General features: G+C 38.9%; 1 protein-coding gene and 1 long non-coding RNA gene across 5 annotated transcripts; both read left to right on the forward strand.

Annotated features, from left to right (window-relative positions):
• The first annotated feature begins 419 nt into the window (after nucleotides 1–419).
• On the forward strand, nucleotides 420–1,503 carry LOC121049870. Its single transcript, XR_005801491.1, has 3 exons — nucleotides 420–438; nucleotides 1,184–1,296; nucleotides 1,456–1,503. It is a non-coding gene; the product is annotated as an uncharacterized LOC121049870 (long non-coding RNA).
• Nucleotides 1,504–4,758: 3,255 nt separating this feature from the next.
• On the forward strand, nucleotides 4,759–15,527 carry LOC112172255 (TMV resistance protein N). Of its 4 annotated transcripts, XM_040507923.1 has the most exons (7): nucleotides 4,759–4,884; nucleotides 5,175–5,538; nucleotides 11,280–11,609; nucleotides 11,805–11,928; nucleotides 12,161–13,250; nucleotides 13,360–13,638; nucleotides 13,737–15,526. In XM_040507923.1, the coding sequence occupies exons 3-7, from the start codon at nucleotides 11,435–11,437 to the stop codon at nucleotides 15,237–15,239; spliced, it is 3,171 nt and encodes a 1,056-aa protein (XP_040363857.1). In that variant the 5' UTR covers nucleotides 4,759–4,884; nucleotides 5,175–5,538; nucleotides 11,280–11,434; the 3' UTR covers nucleotides 15,240–15,526. The 4 variants fall into 4 exon arrangements, with proteins under 4 accessions (XP_040363857.1, XP_040363856.1, XP_024165292.1 ...); XM_040507922.1 differs by having other exon boundaries at nucleotides 11,280–11,928; XM_024309524.2 differs by lacking the exons at nucleotides 4,759–4,884; nucleotides 5,175–5,538 and adding an exon at nucleotides 9,808–10,618 and having other exon boundaries at nucleotides 11,280–11,928.
• The last annotated feature ends 29 nt before the right edge of the window (nucleotides 15,528–15,556 follow it).

Genomic DNA, 15,556 nt, shown 5'->3' on the forward strand with positions numbered 1-15,556 from the left:
AATAGGTGTACTCCACATCGAGGTAATCCATCTCATTCCGATTATTTCTACTCCACTACTAAGAAACATACTGACTTAGGCATCGGAGGGTTTTCTGCAGGTACCCCCCCTTCTCCTTGAGCCAACGGTCAAACTCCAGGTCAACGCTTGAGGGAAGCTTCTCGATTGTTCCCAGGTCAGCTCCCGCTCTAGTCCGCATTAATTGTTGGGTCAAACTCCTCTACGGAATTTTTCACCTCCAACAAACGGCTATGTATGAGTTTCTTGATTTCAAGCGTAGGAACAAGGTAATCTTTCATCATATCTGTCTATCTGTTTTCTTTTCTTTGAATGGTGGCGATGTCTATCTGTCTTTCATCATTTAAGTGACTCAGGATAGGAGAAGAAGACAGACTATGAATGTGTGGGCTTTGAACCATCTTCGCTTATTTCATTCAGGTAATTTCTGGGTATCTTAAAAAGCTAGCGACTTCTTCTTCCTCCTCCTCCCATTTTTACACACAAACAGAAATTTTCGTATTGACTTCCCTTTCATTGGTTTTTGAAAGGAAGAGATAGGATAGATGAAAGAAGAGGTTGTTCTGAGTTTTGTTTGAAAGAAGAGATAGGATCTGAATATTTTCTTGATTCAAGTTCTTCTGGGCTCCTTCCGTTCTTTCTTCTTTAATCTGTTACTTGCCCATCTTTCTTGCTTTCGTTAATGTTCATAACAATCATAGAGGCTAGCTTTGTCATTTCTATGTCACTTTGATTGCTGTTTTGTTTGGCCATTTGAGTTATTTCAGAGAACACTTCTTATGGTTTGTTTTATATATGAAAATATGTACATATATATACACTGATTTAACTGTACAAACATATACATACATATATATGTACAAACATGTGATGAGTAAGATTTCACTGTCAGGTTTTACTTTTAAACTTCTCATATAACAGTTTGGCATGTGAATAATCTCTTTACTATTAATTGTTGAAATGAGGTTAATAAGGAAAGTAAAGAAAAGGCCAAACACTGATTTGTCATGTGTCTTCTATGAATTTGTTTTGTCGAATTAAGAATGTACTTTTATGAATTAGCAAGTAGGCTTTTCTATTCAGTATTTGAATGGTATGAATTTAGTATCATGTGATTCTAGAATAAGACTTTATTAACTAAAGATATGCATTGGTGTTTTAATAGCTTTATTCAGAATCTTGGATGGTTTGTGAAGTTGCTTTCATACAATGGAGGCTTGGAACTACATCAAAATATGATGGGAGATTCTGTTCCTCTTTTATGATGATTTTGACTCGGTAATTGCTTCTACTTTAAATAAAATGACAATGAGTATATTTCAATGTTCCTTAAATTTTCTTGATTTTACAGAATTGTTTTCTTCCATATTTGCATTTCATATGAATATAGTGATTCAGAATAATTCATACCCCATTTACTATTGTTTTTTTCTGTAGGAGAGGCTGAAAGAAGTTATTGAACAGATCACGAGCTGTAGCTTCTTGGTGAGTAGTCTGTTGTCTTAAAACAAGAAGATATACTATGTAACTATATCTACTAGAAAAGAAACTGTTATTAGAGATGACTGCATTACGATAAATTCGAAGATAGCAAGGGTCAATATCTCTCTGCATTTTGTATTTCTTGCACATTTGATTTCATTTACCGTTTTTGGTGTACTTATTACTTCAATGTATAGTTTTTATCTTTGATAATTTCAAATCTTTCATTAAGTTATATGTGAATCTAATCATGGGATCAGTGATAGAATACATTGGTTAGTTCTATTCTTATGCAATGAAATTACGCTTTTTGTCAGTCTATGCATCTCTCTTTAATGTCTATTGCACTTACACTATTGCTTGAACCTCTTTGTAGCTCTTCCAACTACTTTTAGACATTTGCTCAAGAGGATTGAGAAACTGGAGCAGAGATGGGATACGTGTCCAAAAGAAAAATGGAAGGGTAAGCATTGTTTGTAAGATAGGATAGGTTGTAAATTATATTGTTTTCACTGCAATATTAAATTTGCATCTGTTGTTCTGTCCCAATCATTTTTTATGTTTTTCATTTCAATGATTTCATTTTAAACAAATGTCTAGATTTTGATGTTACTCTGTTAAAAGCTTATAAATTCTGTTCAATTTATTAGATCAAGTTAAGATAATATGAATGATGAGAAAATACCCCTGTGCTTATGAATTGGAAGAAAACGACAATGCTTAGTAATTAACAGCTGTTCCCACTCTTCAAAAGTTTGCAATTTTAGTCATGATTACTCAGAATACTGATCGTCTTTATTTTCTCTCAGTTATCTTTATCCATTGAACAAGCAGTTAGAGAAAGGTTTTGAAGAGTTCCTGCAGAGAAGTTTAGATTTTCAACAGCAGCATGAAATCAATGTTGTATTCTATTTAGATTTTCATTAACCATATGAAATCAATGTCGTATTCTATTTATAATTTCATTAAACAGGTGCGCAAACATACGTTTAGACAGTGCATTTTTTGATGAAAATTTGTCCTGCACTCATCGAATTGTATGGATGCATCATTTCAAAATTTATACCTCCAGCTATCCTTTGCTAATTGCTGCCTGTGTGTTGATTTGGTTCATAAGTTAATTTCCGCGGCAAAGCGCGGGCACAATCTCTAGTTATTTCTAGCTTGCAGAAGAAACAAGAAAAAATATGTTGTTGGACATATCTAAGAACAACAGAAACAAGAAAAAATATGTTGTTACTTGTGCACTCAAACAACAGAAAATTGTCATTTGAAATAAAAAGTAACAACAAAATGAAATCCAAATATGTTGTTGGACATATCCAAGAATAACAGAAACAAGAAAAAATATGTTGTTACTTGTTCACTCAAACAACAGATAAATGTTATTGTAGGCTACTAAAGACGATACATAAATGTAATCTGAACTGAATGCTAATCACAGTTAACTGTTATTGGAATTTGAATAAAACAACACTAAACTGTTATTATAAGTCCATTCAGACAACATATAGGATTTCATATCTTCTACTTTGGTGCATTCAAACCACATTTTTTTGTCTTCGGAATAAGCATTAAATCATAGAAATTACAAGGAACTGTTATTTGTTTTCAGATCACATCACATTTATCTATCGTCTGAATTTTCATCAGACAACAGAAGACCAAAAAACTTTCTGTCATCTGAAAAGTAATCAGACGACAGAGAAAATCTGTCGTCTGATACCTCTAAGAGATAGCACCGTACTAGACAACAGAATTTTTTTTTATCAGACGACAGATCTCCTCTGTTGTCTGATTACTTTTTTGGCATAGTGCCGGAGCAAACCTTCAAACTCGTTGAAACCCGGTGACCGCGCACCAGTCCCAGTCTCTCCAAGAGCCGACTGTCAGCCTCACCAAATCAACCCGGCTACCGTGCTTCCAGTCCTAGTCTCCCCACGAGCCGACTGCCAGTGCTACTGCCACCGATACAACCAACGAAGCAAGGGTAACGCCCTCGCAACCCAGCGAAGCTAAAGTCACGCTTTAGCAAAACCCGTGCTTTCTCACAACTTCCCAGTGATTGCTCTGCTCACCCTCCAACGTTGAGTATCGATACTGTGAACGCGAAGAGATCACAACCAAAGTCCTTATCCGTAAGGCAAGAAGTCCTTTCTCGAAAGGCTAGAGAAGAACCCTGTAGCAAGGTTGGTGCTCTCCTCGTCCACAACGCTTGAAGAAGAGGTCAGGTCAAGGGACTACCCCGACGACTGCACCCCACGGTGCTGGCACGCTTGCGTACACACGCTCAAAAGGGACAGTTTGCATGCCAGCTGGTTTTGGAGCCAAACATTTTGGCACGCCCAGTGGGACAACACTAGAGTCTTTTGTATTCACCATCATTGGGATGCCAGGGGAAAATCTTTACCAAAGGAAATTCCTAAAGTGAAAATATAGCCAATGTTGCCACCAATGGCGACAGTACGACAAGAGAGGCTTTCGTTGCGAAGCCTATTCCAGAGGGAGCGACCTCCGAGGTAAGGTTTGCGATCATCATGGAGAATATCGAAAATCATCGCAAGAAGATAGCCGCTGACTTTGACAGGGAAACCGCGAAGACAGATCAGCTCATACGCGAATTGGACGAGCGAATCGCCCAACTGACTGAGGATACCAAGCGACAAAAGCAAGCCATGGAGGCCATCCCGAATCAAAACAAGTAGACCTCATTGGAGTTCGCGACCTTGCGCAATCAAGAATCGGCACGCGAGGAGGTTGTTTCTGAGACTGTATTGCCTATAGGTGGCAATCGATTCAAGGGTCTCAATGGTGAGTCACAGCCTTACACAGAGGCTGTGCATGGAGAAGATGATCCACGAGATTGTTCTTCTGACAATATAATTATCTCAGAGCAAATATGTGATTTCTCCACTGATCAGGCCAAATATGTGGCTACTGATCAGGCCAAATATGTGGCTACTTATCAGATGCATGGGGGGCATGATATTGCCCAGGTTCACCCCCCTGATAACCAGAAGCAGATGTATGATCAATTTAATTATGATGTTGCTACTGGATGTCATGACCATGCAAATGGTCAAGAGCATGGCCTACTTAATAATCAATTAAGGCATGGCCCACTTTACTATTATCAATTTGGCATTGGCCATGTTACTGGATGTCATGGTGAAGGTGGCCACAATCATGGCCAACTTAATTATCAATTAAGTTGTGGTCTTGGGAAGCCAATCTGTGGCTTTATTAATCAATTCAAGTTGAATTTCTTCATCAGCGCTTCAAGGCCAAGCGGTGGCTTTGATATATGTGGAGGATACATCTGCAACCCACCTTGCAAGAATGGCTAGAATAATTATTCTAGTGGCCAGTTTGTCCTTCACGACTGTAAGTTTGAGTATCACCAGTACAAGTTAACTCTTGTTTATAATTATCAAGCTCCAACTTTCTTGCAAAAAGAATTTGCCCATGATAATACTAAACAGTCCATAGAGGCGTCTCAATATGATGCCTGGAAAGAAAATAGAGGCAAACAAATATTAGATATGCCTATCTTTGAAGAAGAGATCAATTCACCACCCTTTGGTGATTCTAAATATGATCTCCACACGGAGCCAATATATGATGAGTATGATGAGAATTACAATTTAATTATTGGTTCCAAAAATCATATGCAGGAGTTCAAGTTCTTTGAGGCTCTTGATCACGAGGATTCAAACCAACAAGTGGTCAAATACAACAGCCAATTCGTGGCTTATTCTAGAGACACCATGTTCTATGACATGGTAGTTGGCGACAGAGCCGATCTTGGGACACCATCATCTCCAAAATTGCAATTGAGGATCATGCTTTGTCAACCAACAAAGATACTTGGGGGGCAATATTACTCCTTCTACGAGCCAAATTTCTTCCAAGTTTTTGATGCGAAGTATCTTTGTTTCTTTCCTGCAAGCCCTTACAAAAGAGGTTTACATGCTATAAATTTTGATGCATCGGAGCTTGGAGTGAAGCATAGGTGGCCTCCCCCGTGGCCTTCTAGAGGTTAGCCAAATGAGTTGCCGCTAGCTTATTTCTTTCTTTGCTTTTATTTCTTTGTCAATTTTCAGTTTGCATCTTTCTTTTAGTTAGTTTAAAAAAAAAATACAAAAAAAAATACAAAAAGAGTTTCAATTTGGTGCGTCGCGGAGGATGCAAAGATTGTGTTCTTGCCTAACAGTGGCTTAAACTTTCTGAGATACTTAGAGGCCATTAGTTTTGGCCTGAGCACATATATTGGAGGCATTTAATATGCTTAATATGGTATCAACAATATTTTTGCCAGTAACTGATGGCGAAAATAGAGGGCTACAAATTGTTTCTTAAAGCCAGCGAAGTGGCTTTGATTGCATGGCCTCGCGAAGAGTAGTTCGGGTGATTGATTAATATATGTATGCTCACTGTTCATATATATATAAGTAAGAGGGAGAGAGGCCACTCGACTCTGATGTCGTGTCAAGGCATGTGTGCATGCGAGGTAGTTTGGCGGCCGCGAAATAAAGAAAAAGAACTAAGTTCTTTGCTGAAGAGGAAAATTCTTTTAGAGACTTCTGTTTGTTCGCGAAGCCCAGCGGCCTACAGGAAGAGTTCGCGAGTTAAAGAAAAATAAGAAGACTTCTTATTCCCTTCCCACAGTGGCCTTTCGCATCGCGACCTGACATGTACTTATGGCCGACATACTTTTGGGGGATTACTTTGTTCGCTAAGCCAGTATGTGGCTGAAATTGTTAATTAATTAATCTAGGATTGCATGTGAAGTGATGACGAGGGCATGACATAGCTACAACACGTCCTTAGTGGGCCTGATGGTTATATATTTGTATAAAGCTACTACAGGGGCATGATCATGCTGCCTAAAGAGGAAAAGCATGTGGCCATGTAGTATTAAGAGTGGCCATGCATGTATTAGTTATGATTCTCAATTGGAGCCATACGCGCCCATCTGCTTTGGCATAAATGATTATAAAATGATGTTAGGGTGATTCAATTGCCAACACTTGCCGGTCCAAAAGCAACAAGGAGTATGTGGCCTCTCAATATTAGAGGTGGCAAACGGCCGGCCCGGCCCGACCCATTTTAAGCGGGCCTAGTCGTGCTTCGTGCCGTGTTTGGGCCGGCCCATTTATTATCGTGCGGGGCTCGTGCCGGCCCATGTACTTAAACATTAAGCCCAGCCCCGCCCATGGCCCGAGCCCATATCTTACTTGGCCGTGCTCGTGCCGGGTCAATAACGGGCCGTGCTCGTGCCTACCCACTATAAAGCATAATTTTAGAATCTTAATTTGAACAAATAGAAATTAATTTTATTTAACTATTTAGAAAATTAAAATAAATTAAGTTCTACAACGTTTTTCTTAATCTTAGCTTTTTAAGATTAGATTTCTAATAATTTTTTATATTTCACTATAAGAAAGAAAGAAGAAAAAAAAACTCAAAATATATTGTTTTTAGTATATTATTGTGAGATTAATCTTTATTAATATAATGAAGATTTAGTATCTATTATTCTTTCCTTCATTCTATAGTTGTATTATTATGAGATTAGTCTTTATTAATAAATATTAGAAAAAATACTTATGTCAAAACAAGGATATAATGTTTTGTTTCATTATTTTGACAATATAAAAGAAAGTAGTCATAAGATTTTAAATAAAAAGGTCTCATATTCAAATCTCATAATTACAGTTTTTTAATTTTTTTTTTTTTTTAAATGAAATTTTGTGTTTGTAATGGGCCGGCCCACAATATGTCGTGCTCGGGCCGTGCCGGGCCCATTACGGGCTCGGGCCGGGCTAGGCCAATGGGCCAATATTCTTAGGCCCAGCCCGACCCGTTATTCTAACGTGCTCGGGTCGTGTCGGGCCACTAACCGGCTTGGGCCGTGCCGGGCCGCCTTTAAGAGTGCCGGGCCCGTGCCGTGCTCGTGCTTTGTGGCCCGTTTGCCACCTCTACTCAATATGCAGCAATTAAAGCAAGAAGAGATTGGGCACCGCGAAGAGTCCAGGAAGGACAATTAATTATAGCAGGAAGTTCGCGAGCGTTCACAGACGGAGCCCATTCTCATCGCGGTGAAGGGTCGCGAGCAGTTTGAAGACTTCATAAGGCCAAAATCAGAGCAAATCTTCCCGAGGAACAATAATTCGCGAGGAATATTTTAAATCATGCTTACTGAGATTTGCTCCTCACTCAGATTTCGTTCTCACCAAGATCTTTCTCGAGGGGATTTGCTCCTTACTAGGATCTTCCTTAAGGAGATTTTCGCAAGCTTAAGGAGAGCTTAAGGAGATTTTTGCAAGCTGATAGTCACCAAATCTTCGCGAGGTCTTGTATTTGTTCGCGAGCTCAAGGAAAATATCAGAGAAACCTTCGCGAGGAATGTATGTTCGCGAAACACATTTAAATCAAGCTTACCAAGATTTCTCCTCAAGGACATTTGCTCTTCCTTGAGAAGACTTCTACTTCCTCAAGGAGATTTCTCCTTATTGGGATCTTCCTTGAGGGGATTTCCTCCTTACTAAGATTTCTCTTCAAAGAAGTTTTGGAGAAGATATCATTGTTAATGCCCACACTTGGGGCTTTTAAGTTTTTACCAAAATTTTATTTTGTCAAGTGGTGAATTTACTTTGCCAATATTCTTGCTCAAGACTTATGTAGTATTTTAAGCTCTTTAAGGCCAATTTCAGTGGCCTAAAAATAAAAGTTTTCATCCAAGTTGATGATACTTTCTGGAGCAATTCGAAGACTTATGCCGAGTACATCATCTACGAGTGCTTGTCTATCAAGGTGCTACTCTTTGAATCTACCTCATTGTTCGTCTTAGACATCGACATTCATACTTCATGGCCTAATTAGGGGCCTATCTAGGATCAGTCCAGTGATATCAATTAAGACAATTCAAGTGGCTTTAGCGCGATGTGTTGCAAGACGAAGGCTGACTCAAGACCTCTTCAGTCAAGACGGGGAACTTTGACTTCGAGGTCTGGGGGGCAATGTTTGAACCCAAAATTAACATTTTTTCCCGATAAGCGAGACTCGAAGAAATCAGGGCCAATATCCGTGGCCCAAGCGATATATTTCCTACAAGTTCGGAATATATTATTTAGAGGCTAAATAAGGCCTACTTGGAGATCAAGCAATCCTGAGGCGAATCGTGATATTCATGGATTTACTAGTAATTATCAAGAGATTTGATAATTAATGGTGGTTTACTTGGCTACGAAGACGGAGCATATTTGGCAAAAGATATTGCATTAAGATTGGAGTCATGGTTACGTGCATTCCTTTGGTTAGGATTCTTGTGGCTTTAATCAACTGAGGAATGCTATCATTCTTCAAGTACATATATATGTGCAAGCAATCAAAGATCTCCCAGGCAATTAAGAAGTGTGCTGGACATGCAACATATAAGGGTGAGACAATTAAGGAAGGAAGTTTGGTGGGCCATCATCACTCTTCGCTGCCAATAAAATGGAAGGAACCAAGATTAATTGCCATGCAATCAAGGAACCATTAATTATACATGATTGCATGCCGCGAGCTACGTAGTGCTCGCGAAGGCAATATCCAAGAATCAGTCCTTGAGGCAATTACGTTGCTAAGAGGAAGATTATGTTCAAGACTTCAAGAGGCAATTAATCTTTGCCTATATTCTAGCGGTGACAGAGGCGGATAATATTAATTATCGCCTACGATTAGTTATCAAAACTATTAAGAGTTTTGATTTCATTCAAGGCCAATAACTGTGGCCTAAAATATAGTATTTCATTCCTATTTGGAAAGTGAATCTACGAGCAGCCTATATATAGAGGCTAAAGACGACACAACAAAGGACTTCTCTCGAATCAATCAATCCCAGCGATTACAAAGCCTCCCCGGAGCAAACCTTCAACCTCGTTGAAACCCGGAGACCGCACGCCAGTCCCAGTCTCTCCAAGAGCCGACTGTCAGCCTCACCAGATCAACCCGGCGACCGTGCTTCCAGTCCTAGTCTCCCCGCGAGCCGACTGCCGGTGCTACTGCCACCGATACAACCAGCGAAGCAAGGGTAACGCCCTCGCAACCCAGCGAAGCTAAAGTCACGCTTTAGCAAAACTCGTGCTTTCTCACAGCTTCCCAGTGATTGCTCTGCTCAGCCTCCAACGTTGAGTATCGATACGGTGAACGCGAATAGATCACAACCAAAGTCCTTATCCGTAAGGCAAGAAGTCCTTTCTCGGAAGGCTAGAGAAGAACCTTGTGGCGAGGTTGGTGCTCTCCTCGTCCACAACGCTTGAAGAAGAAGTCAGATCAAGGGACTACCCCGACGACTGTACCCCACGGTGCTGGCACGCCTGCGCACACATGCTCAAAAGAGACAGTTTGCACGCCAGCTGGTTTTGGAGCCAAACACTAAGCAAGTAGACCGTAGAAATTTCCTTTATATTGAGTACTTGCTTTGTCGTGGGAAGAAACAGCTTGATCAGCTCAAGACCCCGAATATTCGATTATCAGTCCTCAAAGTCAAAGTCAGTGTTTCTCAGGCAAAACATCCTGCACATTGAAGAGTTCCCCCTTTATTCTTACATGCATACTGAGCTGGATTTAATTTTCTCCATTATTTAAACGGAGTAAAAAAAGGAGAATTATATATAGCTAAACCCCCATGTAGGGAAGTCTGAATTTAGCAATTTATTGATGCGCGTAGTTCTCTGAGGTTATGAGTATTGGAAAATTCCGCTCTACAGCACTGGAACAAATCCCTATTTGTTTAACTCATTTGAAACCTGTGGTCAATTTTTCCAACAACTCTTAACAACTCTTCACTAAAAAAAAGTATAGTGTCTATTTAAAATTAGAGGAACACTGGAACCTACCTGCGACAGTTCGACCGAAAGAAGAAGCATCGATCATCGGTCTATTCCTGCTAAAGTCTTCCATATGATATGATAGATCTATCTCTCTCAAAAGTCAAGTTTCTCACCACTTTGCTTCTATTCATTCTTGATCTTTTTTTTGTTAATGGAACGAATGAAATGAACATTGATTGATCGAAAACTGCTATATTTGAAGTCGATCCGATCCCAACTTCATGTTCCCACCGAACCAGGTTAATCTCCAACTGATTTCTATCCCATTTTTGTGTTTGTTTTTACAATTTTAATTTGCTTGCATGTGTTGCTATGTTTCTGTTCTCTGTTTCAAGATCAACTTTTATCGTTTTTGCTGTCTTTTTCTCTGTCTAGCATACTGCAGCTATGCTCATGATTTATTGTAAAAGAGGCATCAGTTCCTAATTGGTCATAGGTTTATATTCAGAATTTCTTATGAAATTTTGGTACATATGATACATGTACACTTGGGCACTCGGTAGTTTTAAGCATAACATTTGGTTACATGGAGATGTGTTATGGAATAGTATATGCATTCATTGCAGCTACTGCTAATGTTTTAACTGTCTTTCACTCTGTCGAGGGGTTTCAGACTTTCAGCCAAAAATAAGAAAAGGGAAAATTTGTTTGACCTTCTTTCAACGAATCATTCTGACACCAGCCAGTCGTGTCCTCAACTATATTTTCTTTCTAGTTTTCAAGGAGCTAGTATTTTGTGTCTGTGTACGTATTTAGATACCCGTATAAGAGAAAGCAAGGGAATAAAAATCAACCACAAAAACCAAACCAGCTAGCTAATGTTTGTTGCTTCATAGTCAATTATACAACTCTTTTAGTTTATAGTGGATTGACTAGGAAATTATTCTACGTTTTATGCAGTGGGGAAGAGAAACCATGAAACACAAGTACACGTTTTCCATGATAGTTAATTCCAAGCCTTGAAATAGCTAGTGTTGAAAGCTTCTGGGGTTACTCGTATATACAGTCCTTGGACACTTACTCTTCTATGAGTAGGAAATTAGGTTTCATCGGAAATGAGCATACAAAGAACCTCTACATCTTTCCCCCCTTCACCTCCTCAGTGGAAATATGATGTCTTTTTGAGTTTTAGAGGCGAGGATACTCGAAAGGCTTTTACAGACCACTTATACGCTGCATTGGAACATCAAGGGATCATAACTTTCAGGGATGACCCTGAACTTCAAAAAGGTAAAGCTATTTCTCCGGAACTTTTTGCTGCAATTGAAGAATCAAGATTTGCTCTCATTGTTCTGTCACAAAATTATGCATCGTCAACATGGTGCTTGGATGAGCTTGTAAGAATTCTTGAATGCATGAAAGCAAGAGAAAGTGTGTTGCCAATTTTCTATGATGTTGATCCCTCTGATGTACGAAAGCAAACAGGATGTTTTAGAGAAGCCTTCATTAATCATGAAGAAAGGTTTAGGGATGATAAAGAGAAAGTGCGAAGGTGGAGATATGCTTTAACTGAAGTGGCAACTTTCTCCGGGTGGAATTCAAAGGAATGGTATGCATATACTCTTTTATTTAATTTTGTCTCTTTTCAATATTACATTAATTACAGCAATTAACTTCTGCGCTTTTCACTATGTTTTTCACAATAATCAATAATGTAGGCAGATAACCAATTTAAATGTCATTACAAGAATATAAAAGAAATCAAGTCGAATGCAAAGACATTTTTATAACTAAATCATCATATCAATAACATCATAAGTTTAGTCTATTCTGTGTTGTAGGTATGAATCAAAGCTCATTAGAGATATTGTTGAAGTTATATGGACAAAATTGCAACCTACAGCATTCAGCTATGCAGAAAATCTAGTTGGAATTTACTCAAGATTGCAGCCAGTCAATTTGCTTTTAGGTGTAGGGGTGGATGATGTCCGCTTCATTGGGATATGGGGAATGGGTGGGATTGGTAAGACAACTATTGTAAGAGCGGTGTATGAGAGAATCTCTCGTGAATTTGAATTTAGTTACCTTCTTATGGATGTTAGAAGCTCCGTTGAAAAGAGTGATCTACTTAATTTACAAAAGCAGCTTCTCTCTGGGATCTTGACAAAACAGGCCAACATATCAGACCTTCATGAAGGAGCCACCATTATAAGGAGGTTGTTAGGTCAAAAAAAAGTTCTTCTCATTCTTGATAATGTGAACCATTCAAGCCATTTAAAATATTTGGCAGGAAACCAAGAGTGGTTTGGTCGAGGGAGTAGAGTTATTATCACAACTAGAAATGAGCATTTGTTGATTGAACATGGAGTGGAGAGAAGATTGAAGGTCGAAGAATTAAATCATGATGATTCTCTTCAGCTTTTTAGCTGGAAAGCATTCAAAAGAGTTTACCCTGAAGAAGATTTTCTTGATTTGTCAGAATATGTTATAGATTATGCCAAAGGTCTTCCTTTAGCTCTTGAAGTACTGGGTTCTTTTTTGTATGGAAGAGACCTAAGTGAATGGAATAGTGCATTGACAAAACTGGGAAGAGTTTGTAACTTGGAAATTTTTGACATACTTAAAGTAAGTTATGATGGTCTAGATGATGAGGAGAAGAAAATATTCCTAGACATTTCATGCTTCTTTTGTGGAGAGAACAAAGATCGAGTAACAGAAGTACTGATGAGTTGCGATGTTTCTGCAATTATTGGATTAAAAGTTCTTACCGAAAGATCTTTGTTGACTGTTTCGCATGGAAGACTATGGATGCACGATTTGCTCCAAGAAATGGGTTGGGAAATTGTACGCCGGGAATCTACTGATGAGCCAGGCAAGCGCAGTAGGTTATGGCTTCCTGAAGACATCAAACATGTCTTGACCAAAAATAATGTAAGAGATTTAGTACAAGAATAATTTAAATTCTTATTTGCTAATACATTATATGACAATTCGGTATGCTAAATCTGCTTTTTATGATATGATAAAATTGGGTTAATAGGGAACTGAAGCAATAGAAGGCATATTTATGGACTTAACCGAGTCAGAAGTAAAGGTGGACGTGAATCGAAAATCATTTTCAATGATGAACAAATTGAGATACCTGAAGATTAATAATGGGAACCTACCTAAGGGGCTTGAATCTCTTCCCAATAGTTTACGGCTTCTTGATTGGACGAGGTATCCGTTAAAATCTCTGCCATCACATTTCGACCCTCAAAAGCTGCTCGAACTTAGTTTGTGTCATAGCTGTATTAAACATGTTCGGATAGGAACTGAGGTATCCTACAATTACTATATCATTCTTTTATTACTTATAATAATTGTTGAATATATCATGGAAGCTAATTTTTTCTATGCTTTTTACTTGACATGCAGCCTTTATACAATTTGCAAACCATTAATCTGAGTCACTCTCTGAATCTTGTCAGCACCCCAAAATTTAAAGGCATGCCATATCTCGAGTTCATAGTTCTTGAAGGTTGTATAAGATTGTATAAGGTTGATCCAGGAATTGAAGTGCTTGAAAGACTTATTGTGCTGAACTTGAAAGATTGCAAGAATCTTGTGCGTCTTCCAAGCAGTGTAAGTGGCTTAAAATCTCTCGAAGATCTCAATCTTTCTGGTTGTTCAAAGCTTGAAAAATTGCCAGATGAGTTGGGTCATCTTGCTTGTTTGGAGACACTTGATGTGAGTGGATCTGGCATAAGAGAAGTGCCCTCCTCAATTGGTCTTTTGAAAAACTTGAAAGAATTATCCCTTCACGGATGTAAAGCACAGTCACCTAAATCCTGGAATATGGTGTTCAACCCTTTTCAGTTATTGCAAAAAAGAAGTCACATTCGCGCAGGACTGTCGTTGCATTGTTTATCTGGTTTGCATTCATTAACCAAACTGGATTTAAGTGACTGCAATCTTTCTGAAGAAGCAATGCCGAGTGATTTTGGATACTTGTCTTCATTGAGAGAATTAAATCTCAGCAGAAATCAATTTGTTAGACTACCTGGGAGCATCGGCCAACTCTCTAGACTTGAAACTCTTCTCTTGAATCAATGCCGTAAGCTCAGGATATTACCAGAGCTTCCATCTTATGTATGGGTAGACGCTAGCAACTGCATTTCATTAGATACATTGGCCAATCAAAATGGACAATATAATTCGATGCTAGAAGGAACATTTGTTAATTGTTTCAAAATGGTGGAGAATGAAAGCTGTGGGAGTATAGCACTTTCATTGCTAACACGCTATCTGAAGTTTCAACATTGGGGTTCGTCCGTACATTCTACCCGTAATTTTAGCTTTATTGGTCCTGGAAATGAAATACCAGAGTGGTACAATCACCAAAGTGTGGGGTCTTCGGTAACTGTAGAGCTACATCCAGGTTGGTTTAGTAACAAGTGGACGGGATTCACCTTCTATGTCGTCTTTAGACTTCTCAACCCACTCCCGCCTTTGGTTAAGATGGCCATTATGTGCTCATGGACGGCCAATGGACAATCCTTGAGCAGCTTTGGTCTAGGGTTTGGTGAAGAGTGGGGTCTGCCTGTGTTGGATCACACTTGGTTTACCTTTTTGCCCCGTGTTGGATTCTTTGAAGAGTGGCAGGATATCTACTATCAGCTTCTAATCTCATTTCATTTCTGCCACGTGGATGCCGCAATAATAAATGAGGAAATTCTGCAAGTGAAGAACTGTGGGGTCCGTATGGTATACGAGGAAGATGTGGAGGAGCTTTGGCAAACATTAATGAAGCAAAACAATACCAGACGAGGCCTTCAACACTGTGATAATGATGATGATGATGCAGCATCTAGTAGTGCAAGTCGGGCTCATCCCAATAGATTTAAACCACTCCACCTTGAGGGGCAGGACCTAGTGTAAGCCCCTACATTCATGACTAGAAACATGGTTAATGCATTTTGTGTGTGTCAAAAGAATTCTTGCTTTCGTATGAACACATGCATTACTTTTCATTTGGTTAATTATGCCTGCCAGTGTGATTGATCCTTTGCTCGATGAAGCAGTAATATTTAGATTTTGAATCTCTCTTTTATTATATTGTCATGTATATCCTGAAAAATAAATTAACATGGAATTGAAAATAAAAAAACAATATAATTGATTCCGTGAATGTAATATGAGTGATAATGCTTTAGCTAAGAATAGCATTGAGAATGATCTTGGTCTCACTATCTTTG

The sequence above is a fragment of the Rosa chinensis genome, chromosome 6, assembly GCF_002994745.2.
Source record: "Rosa chinensis cultivar Old Blush chromosome 6, RchiOBHm-V2, whole genome shotgun sequence".
Classification (NCBI taxonomy): Eukaryota; Viridiplantae; Streptophyta; class Magnoliopsida; order Rosales; family Rosaceae; genus Rosa; species Rosa chinensis.

Coding starts and splice junctions, on each gene's coding strand:
- LOC112172255 (XM_040507922.1), top strand. CDS start 11,435: ATGAGCATACAAAGAACCTCTACATCTTTCCCCCCTTCACCTCCTCAG. Junction 13,251..13,359: donor ATGTCTTGACCAAAAATAAT/GTAAGAGATTTA, acceptor TTGGGTTAATAG/GGAACTGAAGCAATAGAAGG. Junction 13,639..13,736: donor ATGTTCGGATAGGAACTGAG/GTATCCTACAAT, acceptor CTTGACATGCAG/CCTTTATACAATTTGCAAAC.